Here is a 25264-nt window from a genome sequence, read left to right as displayed (position 1 = left end):
CGGACCCGCGAGGAGCCGCATAAGAGGCATCTGCGCAAGCGACTCTATGGGTATGAGTGGCGGCAGCATGTCGGCGGCCAGCATACAGCACCGGCGACATATTGTGGTTTATGCCTACCCCTATAACGCAGGAGGATTTTGAATGCTCTGACCTCAGAAGCAAGAAATGCGTATCCTGGCAAACAGGGAACTGTTTATTATTTGATGATAACATTCTAAATTCCGGGAAGAAGCAAAAGTGCTGTTAGTCGCAGCCCTTTTATTAATCCTGACAATGCCGTGAAGTCCCATGCTCTGCTGTGGCCCTGTCAGCGTCAGCTCTTTTCAAGCGTCAAACTCGGAATTCTAACTGCAGGCAATCGTGGTACCAAATGTTGCGTCAATCAGTGATTTCTTCACGTTGACTTTAGGACACCTGTTCTCTTCGGTGTTTACAGCTTCACGCTTTGCACTGCTTGAAGACAAAGTATCTACTTTACCGATTGGACGGATTGTCTTGTTGGCCGTTTCATGTTTTTGTGCTGCCTCATTAAATTCACTCTCGTAACGACCGAGGCCGTTCCTCGCCTCCGGATAGCGGCAAATCCTTGTGCAAGAAATACCTTCTTTTCCCTTCTCATCGGTCCAAATTGTACGTCTACATAGTTTAAAGTCTCAAGAGAATGTCCACTAAGAAAAAAAATTATGGGTGGGGACGCGTTATTTAGAAGAAACTCGAGGCCGTTCCTTGCCTCCAGACGAAAACGCACACGCGTTATTTAGAAAAACCTAACGTACGCCAAATCACTTTGTTTCAATGTAACAAGAAAACTATCGTACACCTACCAAGGAAGGTCAGAGTGATGATCTGGGACTTCGCTCTTCTTAACAGGTGCAAAGCAGCAGCTCCGGTTGGCTCGCGCCAATTTTTCAAGAGCTTGGAAAAGGGCTACTAAAATATGATGCAAGAGACACATCAGTATTCAGCGCAATGTCAGAAATGTAGACAGGTTCTGACGCACCTTATTCGTCGCGCGGAGGATGGCTGGCTGCTCATCGACATAATATTCGCCGGGGTATCCCCAGATTCATATAAAATTCTGTTCCTTTCAACACTAAAACATAGGTAAAGATGGCCGCCGTACTCATGTCTGTGCACCACTTGAAAGTAGTGTTGAGAGGTGATATCCATGTTGTGAAGAGTTAGGCGCAATGCTTTGTCAAAGGCTGGCAGCATACAGCCGCCAACCTCTTCTTCAAAAACTGGTATAAAATCCACGCTAATGACCAGCCAGAAATCATCGCTCTGTCAGTTGAGACTTGTCAATCGTAGTGCCGTCGCAGAAGAGCGCTGTCAGGATAAATTCAACACTCAGACAGCCTGAAATGTTGAAAAGTTAGTGTATGCGATGAAGGTTTTTACGGTTACAAATCTCTATGTGCAGTATTTATTGCCTCCTACAGCCTAGCAGCTTGAATATTTTCATCGAACTGGCGCATGGGTAAACGTCCAAATGCAACTGTCCTACAGAGCTTGATTCGTAAAACGCGGCATTTTTCGGCAGCAGGCTAAGGTTGCATCACTAGAGCAGCATGAAATGACCACGTGACAAATGGCGAGGAGCTTCAACCTAATGTAAGTATTCCCATTTGCGTAAACGTGCTTCGATGCCTGAAATACGAAGACCTCGTTTTACCGCCACTTCCATGCCTCGAGCCTTGTTAGCAATGTACAACGAGGCGCTCTCAAAGCAAGCGGCCTTGGAATAGATTTCTAGAAGAACCAGGACAATGCGTAATTCTTCAGTGCAAATAAATATTCATGGAGGGGATCCTTCCTTTTGTTTGAGCATCTTTTATGCAGACCAGTGTGCCTTCGCCAGTTGATTCGCATCCTGCTTTCGATCAATAAAACTCAAATATGCGTCAGGTTTGGGGGTCGAAATTATGAAGCAGCTTCGCAATGGGGCGTGGGTATTGCGGAATCTTTTTCCATTTTCTCAGAACACGTAAAATTAAATAGGAACCAAGTTTTGAACAGCTGGGCTGGGCTGAGGATTGCAATCCAAGAAAACAAAATTGAAACGTAATCTGCCTTTTTCACAGAATGTAGCGCCCTCTGGGAGTGGTTGACAATTCCTCTCCTACTAGATGAAAACGGTCTTGGGAAATGCAGCCGCCAGCGAAATGACGGTGTGTGTTCTTGAGAGCTACCGCCATCTATCGCATATGCCTGTCACAAATATTAACTTCACAGGGCCTCCGAGATCAGCTCCGGCTGCGCTGATCTCGGAGGGCAAGGACAGCGCATGCGCAGCTGGGGTTAGTGGTTTGTTTTCAACCAGGGGAGAGGCGTGTATGCACAGAGCCGCCTTATGAATAAGGCGGATTGCCCGCCGCGGTGTTGCGGTGGTTAAGATGCTCGACATTATGTATCGGAGTAACCGGGGACGAACCCGACCGCCTATGCCTGCGTTCTGACGGGGCGAAACGGAGAGCCTTCCGTGTGATGTATAATATTAGTGCACGTTAAAGATCCCCAGGCGGTCGAAATCATTCCTTAGCCCTCCACTACAGTTCCTCTTTCTCTTTTTCCGCTATAACTGCAACCTTCTTTTTTTTTTCCATCTACGCGGCTCGTGGGTCTAACGAGATGCGTACCAGATATGGCACCTTTTCTTTCGTGTAAACCGATTATTATAATATATTATTATTATTAGTAGTAGTAGTAGTACTAGTAGTATCAATACTATTGCGTCCAGTAAGATGTTTGCCACGTGCACACGTGTAGCCAGGCAAAAGCTTTACTTTTGCCTTTAATGCTGCCAGGACATAGTTCAAATCATATAGCCACAGATTACTCTTTTCATGCGTTTTCAACGCAATGTAAAGATCATGCTTAAATCGGAAACAAATATATTCTTTTCTCTCTCTATGAGGTCGAATCAGCCTTATAGATGATTTGAAGATGATTTATTCACTCTCAAGGACAGCTCTGCCTAGGTGCCTTCTGGTGAATTAAGCATACTGCTTTCTGAGGATCACTACCTCTAAAGTCGGCGGTTACTACTCGAAAAGTTTCGTTCGGTAATTCTTTCTTGAAAGGTACAATAAAATATCGCACGTTATCAGTCATTGAAGCCGCTGACTATTTGCATTGCTCGATTTCTTCTTCGATTTTGATTGGGCTTCTGGAGATCAAATTTGCTTATAGCGTAAGCGGAAATTGCTGGGAAAGTTATAATTATTGAAGACTAGCATTAAATATTCAAGTTATTCTCGGACATGAGCTAAGCACACGGCCATTATATTTCGTGGAATGTCTTAGAAATACTTCTTGAACGTAGCTGTTCGCTTAAATCTATATTCCCAATATTAGAGACGTAGCTAAGCAGGTCCTTCTTTACATTCCCGTTTACAATGCTGTTTAGTTCAGAAATGCACGTCGTGGCCTTCTTATGCCGACCCTGATTTTCGGCTGATAGTGCATGATATTAAGCTGCAGCAGCAAAACTTTGCGACACTTCGCAAGCCAACCACATTTATATCTCATGCTGATAACGTTATTTCTCAGTATTCTGCAGCATCCTCTTAGTTATGGCCAAAAGCGCGGTCCATTTGTTTTTATGAGAGTTTAACTGCGCAAATGAAGATGAGGACAAAATTTTTAAAAGAAAGTTTTCTGTAAGTCTGCCTTAACTCAGCCTTTCTGACATTACTCCCAGTTTTATTAAAACTAAAGTACTATCCCAGAAAGTTGTACCTCAATTGAACACATTTTCAGACAGTCTCTGCCTGGTTATTTTAGTGTACCATGTGTTTCCAAAGTCTTCAGACTTTGTTCTCCGCGCTGCGCATTGCCAACTGCCGCCCTGCCTCCTTCTGAACTTTCCTTAGAAGCGGGAATGATTTTCATTTAGGCATCCTTTTTTTGCTCCCGTTTTTCAGAAACTTCTTCGAGCACTATTCAGCTGTCGCGCCAAACTGTAGGGAATATCTAGCGACTAACTGGGGAAAGGTCTTGCCGGCGGACGTGAAGAAAACTGCGAAAACTCCCAACAAGACGTTGCGCCTCGCCGCAAGAGGCTCCCACGCTGGCGCGCAGATCTTCTATATGTTGTTAAGGCAAAAACTGGGGTTCAGGTGGCAGCGTGCAGCCCAGCAGTTCAAACTCCGCATTGTTCGCATACCGTGATGCTGAGCTTCGCTGGAAGAAACCAACATGCGATGGTGCTGCTGTGGGATGCCGTGGCTTTGGAAAACACGATTGCTCATTTGTTTCCTATTTAAAAACTGAATGGGACACAAACTCTTTCGTATTTCAGTGAACATCATGACGACTCTTTAAGGGAAGGCATGGTAAAGAAGAGGAAGCAGAGTTATTTAAAGAGCTACCGTAAAGTCACCCGTATAATTATTGCCACCTGGTGTCTGTAAAGTGTATTGATATCGTGAGCATAGTATCACTTTCTGCGCTTTCTTTCCGTTTAAATGTGCGCACCACAGTTAGTTCTATACCAAGCGCTCCTGAGTAAGAACATGTCAGTAGTCTTTAGAAAGAAAGGCGAGGGTTTCCCGGGCCCCCGCTCATCGCGCCAAGTTGCGCCGCTGTTCTAATGGCTATGTTCGGCATCTGCGACACGCATAAATGATCCGTGCAGGCAACGTCATGCAAATATTGTTCAGCGAAAAATTGTTACCCGCCCTGTTTTGGTTATGCGCACGTTTTAGCGAAGCCAAAACCATAATTTTTCCGAGGAAACAATGGCGAAAAATATATCCATCATTTTTAGGGAAGCTGCGATATCCTAATTGAAAACTCAAGGAGGACCCCCATGTTCACGTCAGTTTTGGTGTAACGGACGGCCAAAGAAATCCGCTCAGAAAGAAGCAAAGTCAAATTTTGTCCCCCGAACGAGATATCTGTATATCTTGGTGCGGCATGCATCTCGCCGCAAAGGCATCTTGTGCGCAAACAGAACGAACCGGCTTTCAAAAAAGACATTGATAAGGCGAACGAACCTCATCGTAACAGCACGAGCAATTACTGCTAAGAGACCTCCACAGCAATGGGACTGCTTTTTCAAAGCGGAAAATGTCATCTAACGGTTAGAGCACTGTTCGTGTTTACTCAGAAATACTGTTCTTTATGAGAAATATTTTTTGCAGTCTTAGCGATTGGCTGCAAATTGGGCCAAAGCTTCAACGTCACACTTTGATTCGGGAGGGATGTAGGTAATAGCAATCAGTGACAAACTAAAGTGAAACTGGTTGAATTGAGCAATTATCTTTTGCCGTCGGCTTAACGATTTATTAGTCATTTTCAAATCTGACCATAAGAAAATCATTTTTCTCATTTCCTTTCAACATCCAGCCCGCTTCAAAACTTTGGTTTGCACGCCGCCATGGTGATTGCGGAGAACATGTCGATAGTCAGGACTCAGTAGTATTTACTCGTTTATAAAACTGGTTTCCTTTGACTTGTTGCTAGTAAATAGACCATACTGAGCCGTGTAACAGCAGGACGTTTGTGGTGCCTTTTCGGCGAAAAATGAAATCCTATAATGAAAACCTGGCGCATGATAGCCGTAGTTGCTAATGCGCAATAAAAGTGCATATGACCTAAAATTAACAAAACAGGGTTATAATCACACATGCTTGATGGTTACCGGTGTGTTTCCCCAGCAGTGTTTTTTTAATTGGTTCACAGGAAAGGAAAGGCGCAGTATCTGTCACATTAGTTTCTGTGGACACCTGAACCGTGCCGTAAGGGAAGGAAGTTTACGCCTGTCATAAGTATTCTGTAAAATCTATTGCCCGGTAAAAGTTTTCTTCGTTATTAGGTCTTGTGAAACGCTGAATGTAACGCTTGCAATTTTGTGAACTCAAAGCATCATCATCAACCGGATTATACCCACTGAAGGGGGAAGGCCTCTCCCAAATTCCTCCAATTAACCCTTCACTGTGATAACTGCATCCACGTAACCCCTGCGAACTCCCTAAAATCATCCGCCAACTTGACTTTTTGCTGCACCCTGCAACGCTTTCAGTCCATTGGTATTCAAGATATGTTACCTTTTCGATCATCGGTTATACTTTCTCTGTAGAACGTTTCCTGCCCATGTCCATTTCTTCTTGATTTCTACTAGAATGTCATTGATTTCAGTTATTTCTTCAATGCACCCTGCACGCTTCGCATCTCTTAACGCTGCACCAACTATGCATCTTCCGTGCTATTGCCTCTCTGCGTTGTCCTCATTTTAACTATAACCGTATTGTTAGCCTCCACGTTTCAACCCCGTAGGGGAGGAAAGGTAAGATGCAACTGTTCTATACTTAACTTTTGAGGGATACAGGTAAACCGCAAGTTATACGATGTGAGTACTTGAAAAATGCGCTTCATCCTAATCTTATTCTCCTAGTTATTTCCGTGTGACATTCCGGATCAGCGGTTAAGTATACTCGCCTACCGCTTCCATTGATTCGCTAGCTATTCCTTCTTCCCGCTACTATTCCTTCCTGATACTTCCGCTTGGCACCGAACAGTTTGTAAGTCATATGCACGCAACAGAAAACCGAAAAGAAACTGTACTCGCCATCTGTTTGTATTTTCCAGCAGGGGAGATGAGCAATCTTCAGTGGATGATGATGGTGTATTCTGTAGTAGCCAAAGAGGATAGCAGCCTCGGAGGCTTCCCAGACTCCGCGGCTTGATTGACCAGATCAATCCGCCTGGACGGTCTGTCAGGTTAGGGCTAACAGAACATTCTCCAGGAAGAGCAGGATAAAGATCAATGCCAGCTAACTTGGGCTGGCCCAAATATTTGCGATTTATGCTTTCAAGGCCCAGATTTGCTGATAGGAACCAATATTACTAAAACGTTTGGAGCCCAGGTTGACAGTCAATTACTGTACAAGAGATACATCGTATTAGGAAGAGGGAGCAGAATGTGGCCATATACGCATGCTTTAGGGTTCAGATAGAATGCTAAAGTAAAAATAGCGAGGTTTGATTGCGACAAAGTGTTATCCTTTGCGTCGTTAGAGACAGAATGCTGAAGTAAAAATAGCGAGATTTGATTGCGACAAAGTGTTATCCTTTGCGTCGTTAGACTGACATTTTTGTGCCATAAGGATGGTTTGTTAGTATATTGTTCAATTATTTCGTATTCGTTTTTGTTTTGCTTGTTTTTGTTGATTTCATGCTGCTCATTTCGTGTTTTGTTGTTGAGTCAAATTTTGATACTTATTGACTATTAAGTTCTGTCGCGTTTCTTGTTATGTTTTTTGTTGAGTTTATCAAGTTAGATGTTCTACCTTGTACCTGCACGTTTGAGTTTTTACTACCCCCTTTGTATATCCATAGGACGAGGCCATTTATGTGTTTCTCGAAATAAAATAAATATACTTTTGCAGTCTGAACTGAAACTTATGGGGTCTTCGATGACTCTCTTCCCAGAATGCCGTCGTAGCACTGTAAACTGTTCAGTGGAACCCTGTATAGAGGTGCGCCACTCATGGTGCGCAACCACCTGGAGAAGAAATGTGTTGGGGATCCCGAAAATCTATGCATCGAGTCCATTTTTCGCAACGAAGCTCACTGTATGTTCAGTTAAAAGGGAGAGAGGGAGAGAGAGAAAACGTTATTGTCCACTGGTATGAGCCGCAAGCCTGGGCCAGGCACGGCCTCACTGCACTAGATGTGTGACAGTCCCTGTCACTGCAGTACATCATCGGCCCACCTGATGGCGGTCATCTGCCAATGTGGTCCATAGCGCGCTGTAAGGCCTCCCATTTCTCCCAGGTGGGGAGCTCCCAGCTCGGCAGGGGAGGATCGGTCGGGCACTCCATCAGAATATGTATTAATGTAGAGGTGGGATCAAAGCACAAGGAACAAGATGGGGTGAAGACACCTGAGTGTATGCGGGATAGTAGGCAAGTCGTGGGGAGGTTTCGAGTCTTTAGACGGTGCCACAGGATTTGATGGCGGATAGTAAGGGATGGGTGAGGTCGGGGGTAGAGCTGACGCTCGGCTCGATAGACCTGCGTCAGCTCACGGAAGGTATGCATGCGCTCTCTCGAGTCGTCCAGGCCCGAAGTACAAGTTCTAAGCCATTACTTGAGGGCTGCGTAGCTTGACCTAATATGGGGAGGAATCAGGGGAATTTTCTGCAAGCACTGCTGCCTTAACCTGATAAATTGCAAGGAACGAAATGTCAGCAAAAATATTAACCCACCGTTAGCGAGCCAAGTTCATCATATTCTTACGGACGACAAGGAAGAAGAAGCGGGCAGTGGCGCGGGCAGGAGCGCTCGCGCTAGGCCCGCGAACATTCATTAAACGTCATCTACCATCGTCATCGGTCATGTTCTGTCTCCTGTCTTCATCGGCTTGCCGTATCGTAACAATATGTTTTGATATTAACAGAACGTGAGGCATTTCATTTAAGCTTTGTAAATTTCAGCAACAGGTCGAAAATAAGCCTTTGATACATTGTAGAGGAATATTTTTTTTTTTAGAAAACAATGCTTGGCGGTTGACACCATCGCCTAACATCGCAAGGACTGCTTACTGCTGAGGGAGGTTCTCGCTTACATGTACATTCTTGCAAATTAATTGTGAACAACCTGCCCAAGAAGCTTGCTGCGTTTGCACATACGTATTTAGTGTAAAGCTGCAGAACGTGATTATTGATGAACATTGCCAGTGGCTGCGATAAAGAATACATCTAAGCGCTATTTCGTGATCAGGTAAAGTAATTACAATTTCATTGTTTCTATTATAACACGGAATGTTTTGATGAGTCCGCCGTTAGAGATAAATTGCAAACGCAACTAAGATTTCGAGAACAAGGAGTCTATGACAGCAATCCTTCTGAAAGCTAGCTCTTCATTTAGAATAATCAAGTCCACCCGCAAAGCGTCGAAATCGTGAATACAATGTCGCATTTTAAATTGACTAAGCAAACTACAGAAGCATGGTCGAATATTGCGCCACAGAAAGATGTGTAGGTTGTGTGACTGAATCCTTTGTTCAAATTCTTAAATGAGCGATTAAAATAGCGATGTTAGAAAAGTCTTGTAATACATTAAATTTATATATGTTAGCAATTTTTCCTTCGAATGCTCTGAATATTACATTTATATCGATGAACATGAATTAATTAGCGTCCAAATCAGAAAGAGGCTGCGGTTATTTTAAAAGAATATAAAAACTTCCGACTTTTTCTATATTATTTTGTATATATATTCTTTAATTTAAAGTAATTCTTTAATTTTGCTGACATTGCCATTGGTATATTTTTTGGAAATGAGAGCCATGAGGCATGTTTTGATGTTATGACAATCCTGACAAATTCTGTTAGCATCATCTTATCTTGTGAACTGATGACAAAAACAAGTCAGCAGTCATGTACCTATATGATCAATTTAAGAGGAGTGCTTTGTAAAGTATAGTAAAAGGTGGGACCTGAAGTATCCTTAATGATGACCTGTTTGGCACGAAAAAAGTTACTGTTGCAGCTGACAAGGATGAAGGATGCTTAACTGTGTCAAGGAGAGACTTCAGGTGCAGGTAACCTGCTATTCAGAAAAAACGTTTTCCTTCTAAAATATTGTGCCCAGATAAATATCCAGAAACCTTTATAGTGAACAAGAGTGAACATTTTAGAATAGCAAAGAGAATGAAATCAGCCTGACAAAGCTTCATCAGCGCTGAAGAGATATTTTTATTTCACTATTGTCGAGATTCTTCTTTGCAAGTTCTGTAATCGCCATTACATTGTGTTGTGTGTCCTTCCCGCATCGAAGTTTATTGGAGCATCGGATAGATGCGTTTAATAGAAAGGAGCAGGAAGTAGTGCATGGAGGCTTCCGCGGAAACAGTACATACATTAATCTGGCCCAAAGCTACGGAGAAAGCCTTCTGTGCGTAGCTTCAAGAACAGTCACGACAAAAAACTATAATAATTACACAAAGCAAAACACGAACAGTGCGGCACATTCAACGAGACTGCAAGCACCCTAGCCTTTGTATACGAAGAACAGGCGACGTCTTCTCCCCGATGAGGGGTAATGGATAGTTCGTATTGAATGCAGCCCAATGAATGGTCAAATGCAAGCGCATCCCTTCAGGAAGCGGCCTAGAGCACTGGCCTGGCTGGTCTCTAAACTTTCCCTGTATAGTGCCGCTTCGGTTATTTTTCAGCAGCCAAGGAGAGCATCACCCTGCGAGCTTTGAATCGTGCTTTCACACTCTGGTAACCTGTATTTTATTTCGCTATGTGTGAAATGCAATTTGGGTTGAAAGAGTGCGTTAAAAGCTATTCCACAAAAAATATTTGTCTTCTTGAATACACTACTGGAAAAGACACGTTACGTGTACCACATAGGAGAGGAGGCTTAAATATAAAATTGAAGCAAAAAACGAAACAAACAATGTGTTCGAGGGGTGGAGCCTCAACCCACTTCCTAACACTTCAACGAAAGGGCTCGTCTTTCTCTCGGTGGGTGCAAGTGCTACTGTCGAAGCCTTAAGCAGAATACTAAACCTGCCCCTCAACTATTGTTCACTTTATTTTGAGCCGGACATGAGCGGTTAGTTAGAGGGTGGGCAGCAGTGGCAACTACGAAGCCTACCACGATAAATCGAAGGAGATACTGGGCATAAAAAGACACGGACAAGAAGGGAACACAGCTGTCCTTGTCTCCCTTCTTTTCTATGCCATTTTTCTCGTAGTACCCCCTTTTATTTACCATTACTGACCGACTAACCCAAAAACGCACGCTCTGCGCCTATTACGAGTTTAATTTTCCTTCTTTTTGTCGAACCTTTCAGTGTGCACGTTCTGAATTTTTATTTCCGTGTCTAGAGTCCACATTTCAAATGAACAATTGCCAAAATATGTAATAAGGCGGGGTGCCACTGAAGGCTTCTCAAATAGTCTTACACATCAGGCCAGACTTCTGGCTAAGAATGATTTCAGTTCACTAAAATTTGCGCATTCTTGTCTCCGCATGCGGTATAGACAACAGCTACGCCACACCAGGGAGAAGCTTCTTGCCGTGTGTAGTGGTCCCGCAAGCGTAAGTTAGACGGATTGTTCTGTAGATTTAGATCGCATACCTCAGCCTGGTAGTAAAAGGCTGTGAAATAAAGCGTTCTTCTAATGCGCCACCCTGTAAACTTTTATATATGCATGCACACCTATTTCATTGAATCAAAGCTAATTATCTAAGTTCCTTAAATTATTTAGTTTACAGCGCCGGGAATTCTCGGAATTTATGCGTACCTGGCCACACAGTAGAAATACGAAACATACTTCTGACTACTACTGTTTTTAACTGTTTGTCTTTACAAACTTTGAATTTCGGAAGTGTATACCTGGACAACGCAGGCAGTTTGGAACTGAATATGTTAGGTGTAATGCTAAAAGCTAGGAAGCGTGCTGATTGGGCCAGAGAAATAACTCGAGAAGATTCTAGTGGAAATCAAGAAGAAATGGGCATGGGTATTCAGTGCGAAGAGAGAATATCCAATAGTCGTTAAGGGTAACAAATTGGATATTTAGGAAAGGAAAACGTAGAAGGGGCGTTAGACGAAATCGAAATGAGCGGATGAGGTTAGCAAGTTCGAAGCGGTCAATTGGATGCAGCTAGCACAGCACCGGGCTAGTTGCAGTAACATGGTAGAGCTCTTCGCTCTGCCTTGAGTATAATCCGGCAGATAATGATGTATAATGATGATGGCCGGATATATAAGCGAAATAGGACCCATATTTTAAATATATCCGGTCCTAGCTCCAATGAAACAAAGTGAATGGCTTTTCGAGTCACCAGGCCTAGTCGCTAGTATTTGCCCTTCACAACTGATAATTAGCTATGGCTGATTACCTAAATTATTTGAAGGCTTGAAGAAGAAATATTGAAATCAAAATTGCAAAAAGGTTCTTGAGAAATAGCTAACTGCGACATTCGCATAAATGTACCAGCTGTGTGTCTTTCACTTCTGTTCAAAGAAATTCGTCACATCTTGTGGACAACACACGCACAAACCCTCATCGATGAGATCGCCTAAGATAAAAGTGAATTGTGATCGCTGAGATGGATCTTGGGAATCTCAAATGAGTGCGATATCTAAGAGATGCATTTCTTTTTGTGCGAGACATTGTTTAGGACTGGCTGAAAAATCGGGCTGACCAATGTTACACCTACTTTAGCCCATTGCACCGATGCATGCGTGCAGGTATAGCGGATGGAAGCAACGATGGCACTATACCTTTGACCGAATGAAACTTATAGACAACTTCTACATGTGAGCAAACCGGACACATTGGCCAACCACACAAAATAAAAAAACATGGCCACTGAAAGCGCTTGAGAGAACGCTGTCAGCGCTTTCTTAAAAGGCAACAGACAGCGCAAAAAAATGCACATCTGTGCGCTTTGAAATAATACAACCATTGTTCGTGAGAAGTTCCTTTTTGGTAATCTTCAGAGGACATTTTAATTTGTAATAATATTGAATTTATATTTTGTGCCGTATCCTTTTTAGCATATATTTGTTTCATAATTAAATGCCTTTGCTGCAGCATCTGGCTGCAATTGACAGCGAGCAGTTAAAAGTGCACCTTTATCCAGCTTGAACCAACGTTTTCCTTTACTATTATCGACAGTGTTCCCGTAAAAAAGGATTCAAAGGACTTAGAATGCTCAGAAGGAGAGGCCAATACAATTTGATACCGATTAAGAAAATTTAATGCGTAATTGATCAATAAATAAATGAAATCAAAAATATAAAAAATTGAAAAACGACGCACCAGAGGTGTAAATATGTCAGAATGAATATGAAATGCCTAATAACTCTACAGATGAAAATTTAGATTGCCTACTTTACCAATCAATTGAAACAATTCAATAAATCAAACACTAAAAAAAGGAGCGTTCAAAGGTTTCAAAAAATCAGAAAAAAAGACACTAATCGATGATACTAATTAAGAGAATAAAACATAAAAATTAATAAATATTTGAAAGAATATTAAAAATAAAAATGCGCGGGAAGTGGCTAAACTATTAGAATTGAAAATATATTTGCTGATGAGTATTGGACCACAAAACAAAAAACTGCACAAAATTAAAAAGGGAAAAAATTGTTTATTTTTGTGTGGGAGGAGGGGGGCAAGGGGCGGTCAACTGCTATTGCATTAAGTGTGGAGCTTAAGCGGACTACGGCACTGAATCGAACGCAAACTGCACGTTTTCGCTGAATGCGTGCTGGTACGCATCAAGTTTCAAACAGCCCGTGCGAGTTTACCGGTAAGAAAACATTACTTGGAAAATATCTAAAACAAAGTAAAAACATTTCGACTTTTGTGTGTGCAACCGTGTTACCTGATACCGTTAATAACATGACAAGTGCGCGATCAAAATTGGTCCCATCATATAACGCAGGTAACTAACGATGCTAATCGCGTGCTCGGCTTTTTTCGGCGAACACTGCGCGCAACTCCCCCATCAGTCAAGTTACTAGCTTATCTAACCTTTATTCGTCCCAAACTAGAGTATGCATGCGCTGTCTGGGATCCTTACCAAAATAGCCTTTCCAGCACTAGAATCAACAAAAAATCGCGCGGCAAGATTCATATACTCGGCTTATTCCTATCATGTAAGTGTCACTGAACTAAAACAAAATGCGCACCTTACTAACTTAGCGCACAGATGCAAAATTGCTAGACTTTGCCTTTTTCACAAGTTTTACCATCACCCCCTGCTCAAGTCTGTCATCAGCACCGCCCACCATACATCCAGTCGCACGCACCATGAAAAGACCGTTTACCCTCCACCTGCCCGGACATCTGCGCATCTGTTATCTTTTTTTGTTCGCACCCCACGGGACTGGAATGACTTGCCAAACTCCGTCGTACTTCATTCCGACCCATCAACCTTCAGATCATCCATCGAATGATTCATGTACTCGTTAACCACTCCCTCATGTAATACCCCTTAAATTGGGCCTTTGAGGTATCAATAAATAAATAAAAATAAATAAAAGTGTCACCCTAATTTTTTTAAGGCGCACTCTCATTCGAGGTTACAACCCGGGGCGCGGCCTGTAGGTTACCGGTTGGTAAAGCTGCTAAAGACCTCTACCGGACAGTCTCGTTTGTGGCTAGGAAGGTCGGAGGAGACCAGCTGTTCTAACGAACCAAGGGCGCAGCAATTAAAGTGACTGCATCATACCATGAAGGGCGAAAATTAAGTGCTTCCATTTCTTTCTTTCACCTCCTTCACCCGCTGCTCACACAGAGCGCAATTTTCTTTTGGTGTAACATCTTTCTCCTCACTGCGCTAACAACACCAGGGCGGTAAAAACTGCGTATTTAAATTGTGCGATTTGAACAACTATCTGAAGGAATTTAGTGCCAATGACCGCCATTCCAGAACAAAGAAAGAAAACTTGGTATAGACACTTCAGACTGCTTACGTCAGATAATGTGAAGGCATCACTCTTAGTAAGGCCTACATTTTGCTGCAAATGCATATAAATTAGGTAATATGAATAACCTCTATGCATTTGCGCATTTGATGCACACAAGACAGGTGATGTTCGCACCTTCTCATTATAAAGCCTCGATAAGTTTCGAATTTTCATCGCTTTGTATCAAGATGTGGTCCAAGCGTATTCGAGTCATCGCCAGACATACTCAAAGAGCTTTCATGTCTGCTAATTTCACGTAATACTTCAGTGTTTGTTTGAAGACCTGTGATCATAAATCACTTTGTAGGTGCCACTGCCACTCTCCCTTGTAGCTTTCTTCCATTACTTTACCGTAACATCACTACGGTCCCAAACGCATTTTGTAAGTATAGCGCACAACAATGCGTTCACCAGATTACCCTCTAGCAAGCTTATATCTTTTGCTCGTCGTGGTGTCTTTGATGAATGCCTGCCTAAAGCGCGGGTATCGGTGGTTCGAACAGTGATCAGTTTATTGTATTGAATCCCGTCTATTATCCGCTACTTCCTACTAGCCACCATCTTTATGGGTACCATTGTCTACTAGTGATTACAACAACAACGTCAGATGGTATTGCGCGTAATGCGCGATAGTGGTGATTTCAAATTAAAATTGCCGCGCATTTATTACAACGTAATACCACTACGTAGCGCCTGTTTCTTCCTGTTGAACTGTTACATTAGTTAAAGATGAGGGAGTTTGTTAATTGCGGCCGGCTTTCCATGAATGTTCCTATGCTTTTCCTCTGCATGTTTTGTTCTGTAGGAAGGCGCAATTCAATTCTGTTTATTTTTCGAAAGCTTGGGATGCCGAAAACAACGACATGCGTCCCGCAGCTAACGAAGTATGTTTACTGCCCCGCTGCGGCCCATCAGCGCTTAATTGCTGTGCCAGGGAAGAGTGGCATAATGCCTGCCACGGCTGCGACGTTTTGATAGAGGAGAACCGCGCAGCGTCCGTGTAGTGGGTGATTTGAGACCCTGTTAAAACATTCCAGGCGGATGACATTTTTCATGGCGCCCCATATGTCCGAGGTCACTCCGGGTCGATCGGCCTAAAGAAAGCAGCCTTAAATTTGATGGGCATATATCTAAACCACATTAGAGAAAAGTAATTCCTTGGTATCTGGCAGCTGCACTCTAAAAAAAAAGGTAGTTGAGGTTACTACATTTTGGGGTAGCAACAACCGTCACATATATGACTACCTAGGTAGTGACTGTACGTAGTAACTGCAAAGGTAGTAACATTTACTACCTGTGGACAGGTAGCAACAGCAACTACCTTTTTTAACATTTACTACCATAGGGTAGTAAGAATGGTAGCTTACCTAAAGTAGTAACAGCAACAACCTCGTTTACTACCTTAGTAGTAAGCTTAGCTTTGGTTTGACGGCCAGGCAACCACTAACCTCAATAGCATGTTAGAAGCACTATGAAGCAGTGGGCCTATATGGCTTTCAAAAAACAAATTCAACACAAGTGTAGCTCAAAAGGTTTAACTTTATTTGTTGACTCAAACTTTCTCAATTAAGCCGATCGCCCGCATCACGAGGGGTGACCGTGCTGCCGAATTTAGGCCGCAGAAATGCTCCATCAGAGCAAATGTGTTCTTATTCCTGCTAGAATACTGGATGTTCATTATCCAATAAAGTTCCATGAGGGCACTTGTCCCTGATATCAGGTCAATCACTTCCACCTTGTAGGACTCAAAAGTGGCGCATATTTCTGTGGCAATTAGAGCCTTGTTGTTCATGACAAGGGAGGGGTAGCTGTCCTGTAATAAAATAGAATTAATAAGAAACGAGACAATTTCAAGCAAACTACAATTAAAATGAACAGTATAATCTTACTGGTCCTCTCAGAAAATAGGGCTGCTCCTTCACTAAGTGCGGGAGGAGCTGCAGGACAGCAACTGCGAAGTAATCTGTGCACAAAGAAAATTCATAGAACACCCAGACGATTACAAAAACATAAAAATAAGAAAATAAATTGGAACTAAAAGACAAAGCTCTGAACACTCACATTTCTTCAAGTCGCCTTCTGTCTCTGAAATCGCCCGTTCTGCTTCGGCGAGGGCACTTTTTGCGGTACGGGACATTTTCAGGAGTTGGAGACACCTCTCTCCATGTGTGTTAATAAAGCTGAGCAACTTTGACTCAAAGTCCACTTGTGTAATACTCATGAACTCCTGGCGAAGCTGAAAATGAACAAAAATGATAGGGGGAATTTAGCACAATATTTGCAAAATACAAAAAGACATCACGTCGCTCGTGCACAAGTGTCCAAGCCAAGCACTGGACAGTTGTGCTGTTGGTGCAAAGTTGGAAAGCTGGTCCAAAGGCTGCATAGTTGCTTTCTTTCATCATAATTTAGAGGTTGCATCATTCTGACTTCTGTTTAAATATGTCATCAGTGATGCACTGAAATTTTTTCTGAGGGAATAAGGGTGAATCCATTAATAAATGTAACTATGTACGTTGTTACCATCAATCCCTAATTGTTTAATAAAACAACAGTGCAGGTGTTGTCTTCTTCCTTGTCCTTCGTCTCCACCCTGTTATTCCCTAATTGTTCCTAATCACCTTTGGGAATGCATCTTTGAACCCGTTGTGAACCGAAATTCAGAGCCTATATCTCTTTGCCTGACATGCACGCTGACTGGTGCATTAGCATTTCTTCCAACCACTGCAGCTGGAAAATTATGCAGTATCCATAGGCAAACACAACTAAAAATAAAGCAGCAGATACCCCTCAAAGAACGCCCTCCATCCAAATGCGACTGCAATCATGACCTTGCATAAACATTTTTAGTAGCACATAGAATACAAAAGTGGGACAGAGAGGAACGCAATTATGCAGAAGTGCTCAAATTTCAGCCGAAACATAAGCAATGATTACTTCACGACCCGCTGTGGCTTCAGCAGTTATATTTCAATGTTTTTACGATTACAAAACTGCCCATTTAGTCTACCAAATAAATAATTAGCACTAACACTCTTTATCAATCACCCATATTCACCCTTCTCCAGCAAACCTAACCTGTTCCTCCCCATCAGATAAAAGTTCTAAATACCCTTACCAGTGATGACTGTGCTCACCCAGATGAAGACAAATTATTCAGTTGAAATGTTTCCTACCAAGCAATATTTCTCCCATGCTTATGTCGGTTTATGTTGTCAAAAATGCAATCTTTCTGTTTTACCTTCTGCAGTGGATCTCTGCATCCTGATTTTGCAAACACTGCAAATGTTTAAACTAAATAGAGTATTTTCTCATAACCTATTGAGCCTCTTACAACAGCCGACTATATACTGCATGTCTCTGTGAAGCCCGACTGATGGCATGCGTACGACCCATCATCAAAAACCATTTCAGGAAACCGGCCTGATGCTACACGTCTTAAAACCTTACCAGTTCACGAAGTGCCAGCGCTGGGTACCTTTCCAGCAACACCGCTGTTGATGGGCTGCTTTCTTGAATCCATTTCCTTCGTGATGAGAAGGTGGCCTTCATTGAAGCTTTCAATTTTGCGATGTCAGGAGTGCTTCGTTTCACTTCTTTAATTATGAATTCTATGTGAGCAGCAACGACTCCATCATCTTCTTCGCCTCCGGTTTCCAAAGCACCAGTTGACTTGCAAAAGAAATGATAAAAATAACACAGTTGAGTAAAATATCACAAGTAATGCCTATCATATTTTTAGATAACGCAGACCTAAGATTCCAAAATCTTTTTTATGATCTACAACCTGTGCAAAGGTTGAACACAACTGAATATCAGTCTGTTTTGTCAGCCCTTACTCTACAGCTGTATTACTTACCTTTATGAAGTGCTTTCCTTCCATTCAATGCTAAATTCCTTATAATTCCACCATTGCATGCGTTTTTAGGTATTGCAATTAACTGTGTAGGCTACAGTTTGCTATCTCTTTTGCTCTGGCAAACCTAACAGCTTTTGAAAAGGGATGCAGGACCCAACGTTTCTTTGCTTTTACCTTTGTTTTGCTTGATATAAGCTTTTTGCTCAGCCTTCCCCAACAGCATGCTTCTCCTTCTGTCATTTTTTGTTTCTTGTGTTTCCAGCCGAGAAATAAACGCCCAGCAGGCAGCCAGGACTTGTCCGTGCCTCTACGTCTTGTGCCGTGTGGCTCTCGCATTGTTTATGCATCACTACATCACTCAAGCTGGCCAAAATTGCCACTATTTTTCTGCGCAGACCCCAATTACATTCCCATGGCTGCCTCTTTCAAGTGCGTGCCCTACCCAGGCGGCCACGCCTGTTCCTGCAAAAATCCTCCAGCGCCCACTCGTGGCGCTGCACTGCCTTTTCACCGCGAGTGCTACCCGCTGGGTTTCCGCACGGTGCCGATAGCAAGTGTCACCATCTAAACGGTGAAGCATCCTCAAAACGCAACAGGGCCATTTGTAACGAGGCATCACTGCTACTGTGTCGCACTGCCAAAAGGCCGATGGTAACAGTTGCAAATTTGAAGCAATTCTTCGACAATCCCAACAGTATTCACAAAACATGGCACTTCACAATTCCAAGAAAAATCGGGTTTGCTCTTTACTTTCATCTCAAGTTTATGCATAACCCTAATCCCAGTGTTCATTAAATAAAATTGCTGTGATGCAAATAGTTTTCAGCAGTTCTTTAAGGCCAATAGATCAATCAGACCTTTGGAAAATTCTAATATATTGCTGGTATTAAAAGGCCAATTAATAAGATTTTACTATAATTATTTTTTAATACAGCAGTTAAACATACAGCTACTGCTCTGCTTTTTTTTATTTTTGCCACTGTGTGTTGGTTACATAGCATAAAGCACCAACTTTCTCCAAATTTCAGCTGTTCTACAGTTTTAAAGTAACTGCAAGTTCTAGAGTCAGGTGTTGTAGTCGCAGTTTTTTTCTCGTTTTATGAAATGCGTGGCCAGGGAGGGGTCTGCACCGATTTCCTGCCTTCCATTTACTTTTGTGGCTATGTCTTCCTTGTTTCACCAGTGCAATACCATGGTTTTTTTTTGGCTGTTATAATTTGTTCTTTAAGTCAGTATTTACCACCACCTCAAAACAAAGCAGAATTACTATAATAAATTGCGCCTACTTGTGTGCAATGACATTCACAGGGCACTTTAACTTGCAACATTTCTTTTCAGATAACACAGCTAGAAAAGATGCAAAACTTTTCCAGATATTTGTAATACTGGTGTAAATCAGGGGTTTCACTTACCAGGCGGCACTGCTTCTTTGGATGACATTTGTCTTGAAAGTTCCCCTTCCTACAAAACTTCTTTCTTGCTTCTTCAACCTTAGGATTATTATCCACGGATTTTCGAATATTGCACATCTTGTATTTAAATGCGACCCTCCAAGAATCCTGTAAATTAAAACCATCACATTGGAAATGCAAAATCAATTAAACATCTGCCTAGCAGCCAACAATATATACAGACTTTCCTTGAAGAAAACAGACTCAAATGGCAATAGGCATCATAAATGCTTCCGCACAAGCCACTTGCTCTTACTGCAGGAAAAGAGCTAAAAGCAGCACTGCATTGTTCGAGCCCGAGCCGAAATGCATGAGCAATCTGTGGACGCACCTGCTGCTCAGTACATTATTAAAGCTGCAAATTAACATGCTTAATTCCCTATCAAAGATGTTTGCAAACCATAGTGCATGTGCGGGCCTCATGAACATCCTGCAAGGGCATAAGAGAATTCACATCTAATTACTGTATTGTGTTCTATCCCACCAATATTCAAGAAAATTTTGTTCACAAAAAACTGCAGTTAATTGATGCCTTGTAAAATCATTGAAGAGGAGACAATGCATGTGCACAGAACATTCCCAATGTATGCCAGAATGGTCCACAAGCAGCAGTGAATTCCACACGAGAAAAAAATATTACCTCAAGGAAAAATACCACCTTAAGTAAAAAAAAGTAAGCAGTCAAGAAAATAGGAGGTGAAATTTTGCTTGCCAGGCAGTATGTAAAACATATGATGCAAACACAGGGAAAGAAGCAGCTGTGATGAGGTTTGGTTTGTGGGGTTTCACATTCCAAAGCGATTCAGGCTACGAGAGACGCTGTTGTGACCCCGCACCTCCACCAAGATGTTACGCGGCAAGAGGCGTACACACCACGTAAAACACCGGTATAACGCGACACAAGCACAGGGTGCACCGGACGTCGCCAAGTGCACACACACTTCGCCTGTCTCATCTTTGATGGGTCGACCAGTCGCAATATGAACCCAAGCATGGGTTGCATACATGGCTAGTCACTTCATCGCATGCTTTTTTTTCTCTCTTTTTGAGAAAAAAAGTAACCTACTCAGTGCAAAGCATTTTACAGATACTTTCCTTTTATGCTTCAAAAGACGGCTCGTTTTTATACTTTGATAGTAGGAGTAACCTTGGAAGGTGTTTTTGAGGAAGATATTACCAGCTATTTGTTTACAAAGACTGGCAAGCAGGTAGGGAACTTACAAAGCCTGTTCCCATCGTATCCCGGAGAACTGGATATTTCAGAACAAGAGCCTTAGCTGCAGGCTCGTAGAATTTCCCAGGATACCTGCGAGCGCAAGAGAGGTTGCATGAGCAGGATTTGAGCATACAACACTACTAAGTGGTACTTACAGGTCAACTGTCAGCAAATGGGATGTAATCCAAGACACAATGCGGCTTTTTGTGCGACTTGACACTTCTCCTAATGTTGTTCTGTCAATGTCGAACTTGATGTCAACTGGAACTGGAGGCAGTTCATAATGCATTTGCTGAAAACCACTGATACATGAAGCCACCACTGATGGTCCATCGTTAGATCTGAAAAAAGAGAGGATGGAATTAAGTGCACCGTAAGTATCATGACTGTAATGTCCCATGTTATAGCTCCAGCACAGGGTTAAAGGTGGCCTACTAACCCAGTTTTGAGTGGCAAGCTTTCTTCATCACAGCTGTCACTGGCAACCAGATTTATCTTGTCGCCATCGCAAAATTTGTGTCCTTCCGGGACCTCGACATATGTTTCAAAGCGGGAATTGTAGACCTACAACAAAAATGTGTTTATGAATTGGAAGCCAAAAACATAATAATGAATGTGGATACAATTGATTTAGTAATTATTTCATTACGAGCATGCTGAAACTACTTAGTTTCCCATCTGTTTATAAGATTGGCCTACACATTATGATGGCTTCCAAACTCTCCACGCGCGCATGTATGGAAACACACTACTCTTCCACAGCCCGTGTGCGCGCCGCGTATCTTGAACCCTGCGAAGGCGAACGTCCGCTCCAGCTCCGCGAGGCGTGCACACGTGCAGTGCAGTGTAGAAAAAAAAAAAAAAAAAAAAGAACCCGTTTTTAACGGAGTCATGATCCATTTGGAAACAATTTCTGAAGCAACACTAGCGCTGCAGTTAACAGCGCGACAAACATCGCTATTGCATGCTCGCCTGTTGCTCACAGCTAAGATACAGGCTCTGATATATATACATCTGGCACCGGTGTCTATCCTAAGCTTGCACGCAAATTTTGGACACAGCACAGGCCTATAAGCAAACCACGATACTACGTTGGCCTGAAGCGCATAACTAGAACGCGATTATATGCACAAGTACAGGCCCTGAAAGCAGCAAGCGATTAAAATCTATCGTATAAAAAATGTGCATACCTCTATTCGGTCGCACTGCAACGATGTCCACGATTCCGTCAGCATGGCAGCATCAATCACATCGGACTTCTTGTGATCTCCATTGACAAGAAGAACCTGTTTCCTGCCTTTCCAGGTAACCAGGCATTCGATCGGCGACGAAGACATTGCTTATAGCAGGATAAAGGGCCAGCACATGTAGTAATTCGGTTGTTCTAAAGGATGGCTCTTCTATCTACTGATGCAAAACACACGCCATTTGCAAAAGTAGCAAAAGTAAGACTACACAACGTATGGACAAGTTATAAAGAACCCATGGCCAGTACTATGGATAGACCAGTTGAAGTCGATCCCTTTCTGGTACTGTAGCAAGCGCCACCTACCAATAAGTAAAGAAAGTTGCTTTTTTTTTTTGTGCTTTTGAGCCCTCCGAGATCGGCGGCAGCACGTCGGCGCGCCTCATCACGGAGGCCATGTTTACTCCTGTCACTGCTCTACCTTTTCAGACATTACGCGTTGCGCAGTTATGTTTGTTGTGCCTGTATTGACAGGCCAAGGTCACTTTCGCTAGTTTCGAGGCTCCGTTCAGAAAGTGGCTTCAGCTAGCGGCGCTGCCGAGGTCTCTACTGCTCTACTCCAGCTTGCTTTTATCTACCTCCCTCGGAAATGTTTATCAACCAAGCCTCTCTCAGCTGTTGCAGTTGACAGAGTGCATCAAATGGCTGGCCTAATGGTGTGACAGCGAAGTATACGTCACCCGCAAGTATACGTGCTTCAAAATGATTCATACGTGTCCGCGTTGTCCCTTTACGTCTGTGAAGTTTTGCAAAGTGGTCAGGCACATAGGGGACCACCGCTATGATAGCAATTTTTCTGTGATGTGTGGTGTGGAAGGCTGCGCAAAGACGTACCGTCTCTTTGAGTCGTATCGGAGGCACGTTTATCGGGACCACAGAAGCTATATGGACCTCGACACACCTGGCGATGCCGCTGTCACGGAAAAAAGCAGTAGTGGTGAGCTACGGGTGGACGCTTCGGCGAGTGCTTCCATTGCGGAAGGCGACGTTTTAAGTGGGAATGAACTGCTAAGCTCTAGCCTCCTCATGGACGATACCGATGGAGAACAAGAGGTCGCATCCTGTACTGGTTTTTCAGCTGCCAGTGGAGCTATCGACTTCAAAGCGCGAATGAAGAAGCACCTGTGTTTACTTTTCTTCCGCATGGCAGAAGTACACAAGTTGCCACACTCTACAATGGAAAGCGTCATTTGCCATATGAAAGTGACTTTGTGCGATATGTTTCGCCTTTTTTCCACCAAGATTCAGCAAGACATTCATCCTCTGCCGCTCGGAAAAGACTTGCACACGTTGCTTGCTTGTGACTTTCTGGATGAGATTTTTGAAGATGTGGTGAGCAAACACAAGAGAGAGCAGTTTGCCAAGAAATGCCTTCCTTACACAAAACCTGTGGAGCATGTCTTGGCTGCTGGAGAAACATTCCAGTATATTCCTGTCACTAATGTTCTGCAAAACCTAATGCTTTCAGAATCCTTTCGCAGTCATTTAAATGAGGAGGCATCAAATGGAGAATCATCTCCACTATTGCACAACTTTTGTGATGGTTTCATGTACAAGCAAAAGCTGTCAGCACTTATACAGGAAGGATCTCAGTTCACACTGTTTCTTGTGTTTTATACAGATGAACTTGAGATTGTTAACCCGATAGGACCCAAGCGCAACGTGCACAAGCTACTTGTTGTGTATTTCAGTGTATTGAACCTTCACGCACGTTACAGGTCCCAGCTTAGTGCCATACATATAGCAATTATTGCAAAATACAAACTTATTCTTAAGCATGGAATCGATGCAGTTTTGGGACCACTTATCATTGAGCTCTCAGCTATAAGCACAACTGGTTTCACTGTGCAGCTGCATGCAACAGCTGTGAGAGTCACAGCTTTTCTTGTCGCCTTCTGTGGGGATAACCTCTCAATGAACAGGTTAGGTGGTTTCACTTGCTGCTTCAATCGAGGGCACCCGTGCCGTTTTTGCACTGTGGCATTCTCAGAACTCGGCAAAATTTTTCACGAAAAAGATGTACAGGTACGAGATGCAACTGCGCACAAAAAGCATGTTGAACTTGCAGTTGTAAACCAACCACTAAGTACAGCAATTCATGGGGTGAAAAGTATGTCGCCATTGTCAGGTCTCAATTACTTTGATGTGACGCAACAACTGCCGCCTGACATCATGCATGATTTGCTCGAAGGATCCATAACTCATGTTTTAAGACAGATCTTACAAGGCCTCATCAGTTCGAAAGTAATGAGTTACTCTGATCTGGAACGTGTCACTTTGTTTGAGTTTGGGCCACACGACAGGAAAAACAAACCTGAAGGACTCGAGAAATCTTTTGTGAAGGGGGAAGCTGCTTATAAAGGCACTGCATCACAGAAGTGGTGCCTGTTTCGTTTCTTTTCACTTATATTTGGTGACATTGTTCCAGATCTCAATGAGCATTGGGAAGTGTATCTTCAACTCAGGAGGATTGTTGACATAATATTTTCCGATGATATCCCACATGACCATATTGCTTTCCTTCAAGAAGAAATTAGGTTTTTTCTGACAAATTTTGTAGCTCTTTATCCTGGAAAAATGACCCCGAAGCTCCATTTTTTGGTGCATTATCCAAGGCTGATCAACCAGTTGGGCCCATTGAAACAATATTGGTGCATGCGTTACGAAGCAAAACACCAATATGTGAAAATGATAGCATGTCGCAACAGAAATTTCAAGAATATTTCGAAGTCAATCGCAGAACGGCATCAGCTGCTTCAGAGCTTCGAGCTGTCTGGAGATGAGTTAAACATGGGCATTCAGACAACGAAGGCCAAGCCTCTTAGACAGGAGGACTTAGCCCCATTCACTCATGAAGTCTTTCCTGAAGGTGTTCCTGTGTGGGGAGTGTCATCCGTTACTGTTGCAAGTTGTAAATACAAAGTGTTAGATGTAGTGGTCTTGGAGAAAGACCTGCTGCCTATTTTTGGACAGATCATAGCTCTGTATATGTACTGTGGGTCAGTCTTTATTCATGTGAGTGTTCTTAGAACTGTGT

The 25264-nt window shown here is 42.9% G+C and overlaps 1 protein-coding gene across 1 annotated transcript; it reads right to left on the bottom strand.

Annotated features, from left to right (window-relative positions):
• Nucleotides 1–15984: 15984 nt before the first annotated feature.
• On the bottom strand, nucleotides 15985–22393 carry LOC146188659 (uncharacterized). Its single transcript, XM_084603872.1, has 9 exons — nucleotides 22172–22393; nucleotides 21421–21545; nucleotides 21137–21322; nucleotides 20987–21071; nucleotides 19727–19873; nucleotides 17906–18127; nucleotides 16517–16691; nucleotides 16345–16418; nucleotides 15985–16268 (listed from the first exon to the last, which is right to left on the bottom strand). Exons 1-9 carry the CDS (start codon nucleotides 22316–22318, stop codon nucleotides 16008–16010), a joined length of 1422 nt encoding a protein of 473 aa, XP_084459998.1. The 5' UTR covers nucleotides 22319–22393; the 3' UTR covers nucleotides 15985–16007.
• Between the last annotated feature and the right edge of the window lie 2871 nt (nucleotides 22394–25264).

The sequence above is a fragment of the Amblyomma maculatum genome, chromosome 5 (assembly GCF_055883805.1).
Source record: "Amblyomma maculatum isolate TAMU_Amacu chromosome 5, ASM5588380v1, whole genome shotgun sequence".
Lineage (NCBI taxonomy): Eukaryota > Metazoa > Arthropoda > Arachnida > Ixodida > Ixodidae > Amblyomma > Amblyomma maculatum.
The sequence above is the reverse complement of the archived record's forward strand: the minus strand, read 5'-3'. Positions and strand labels throughout refer to the sequence as shown.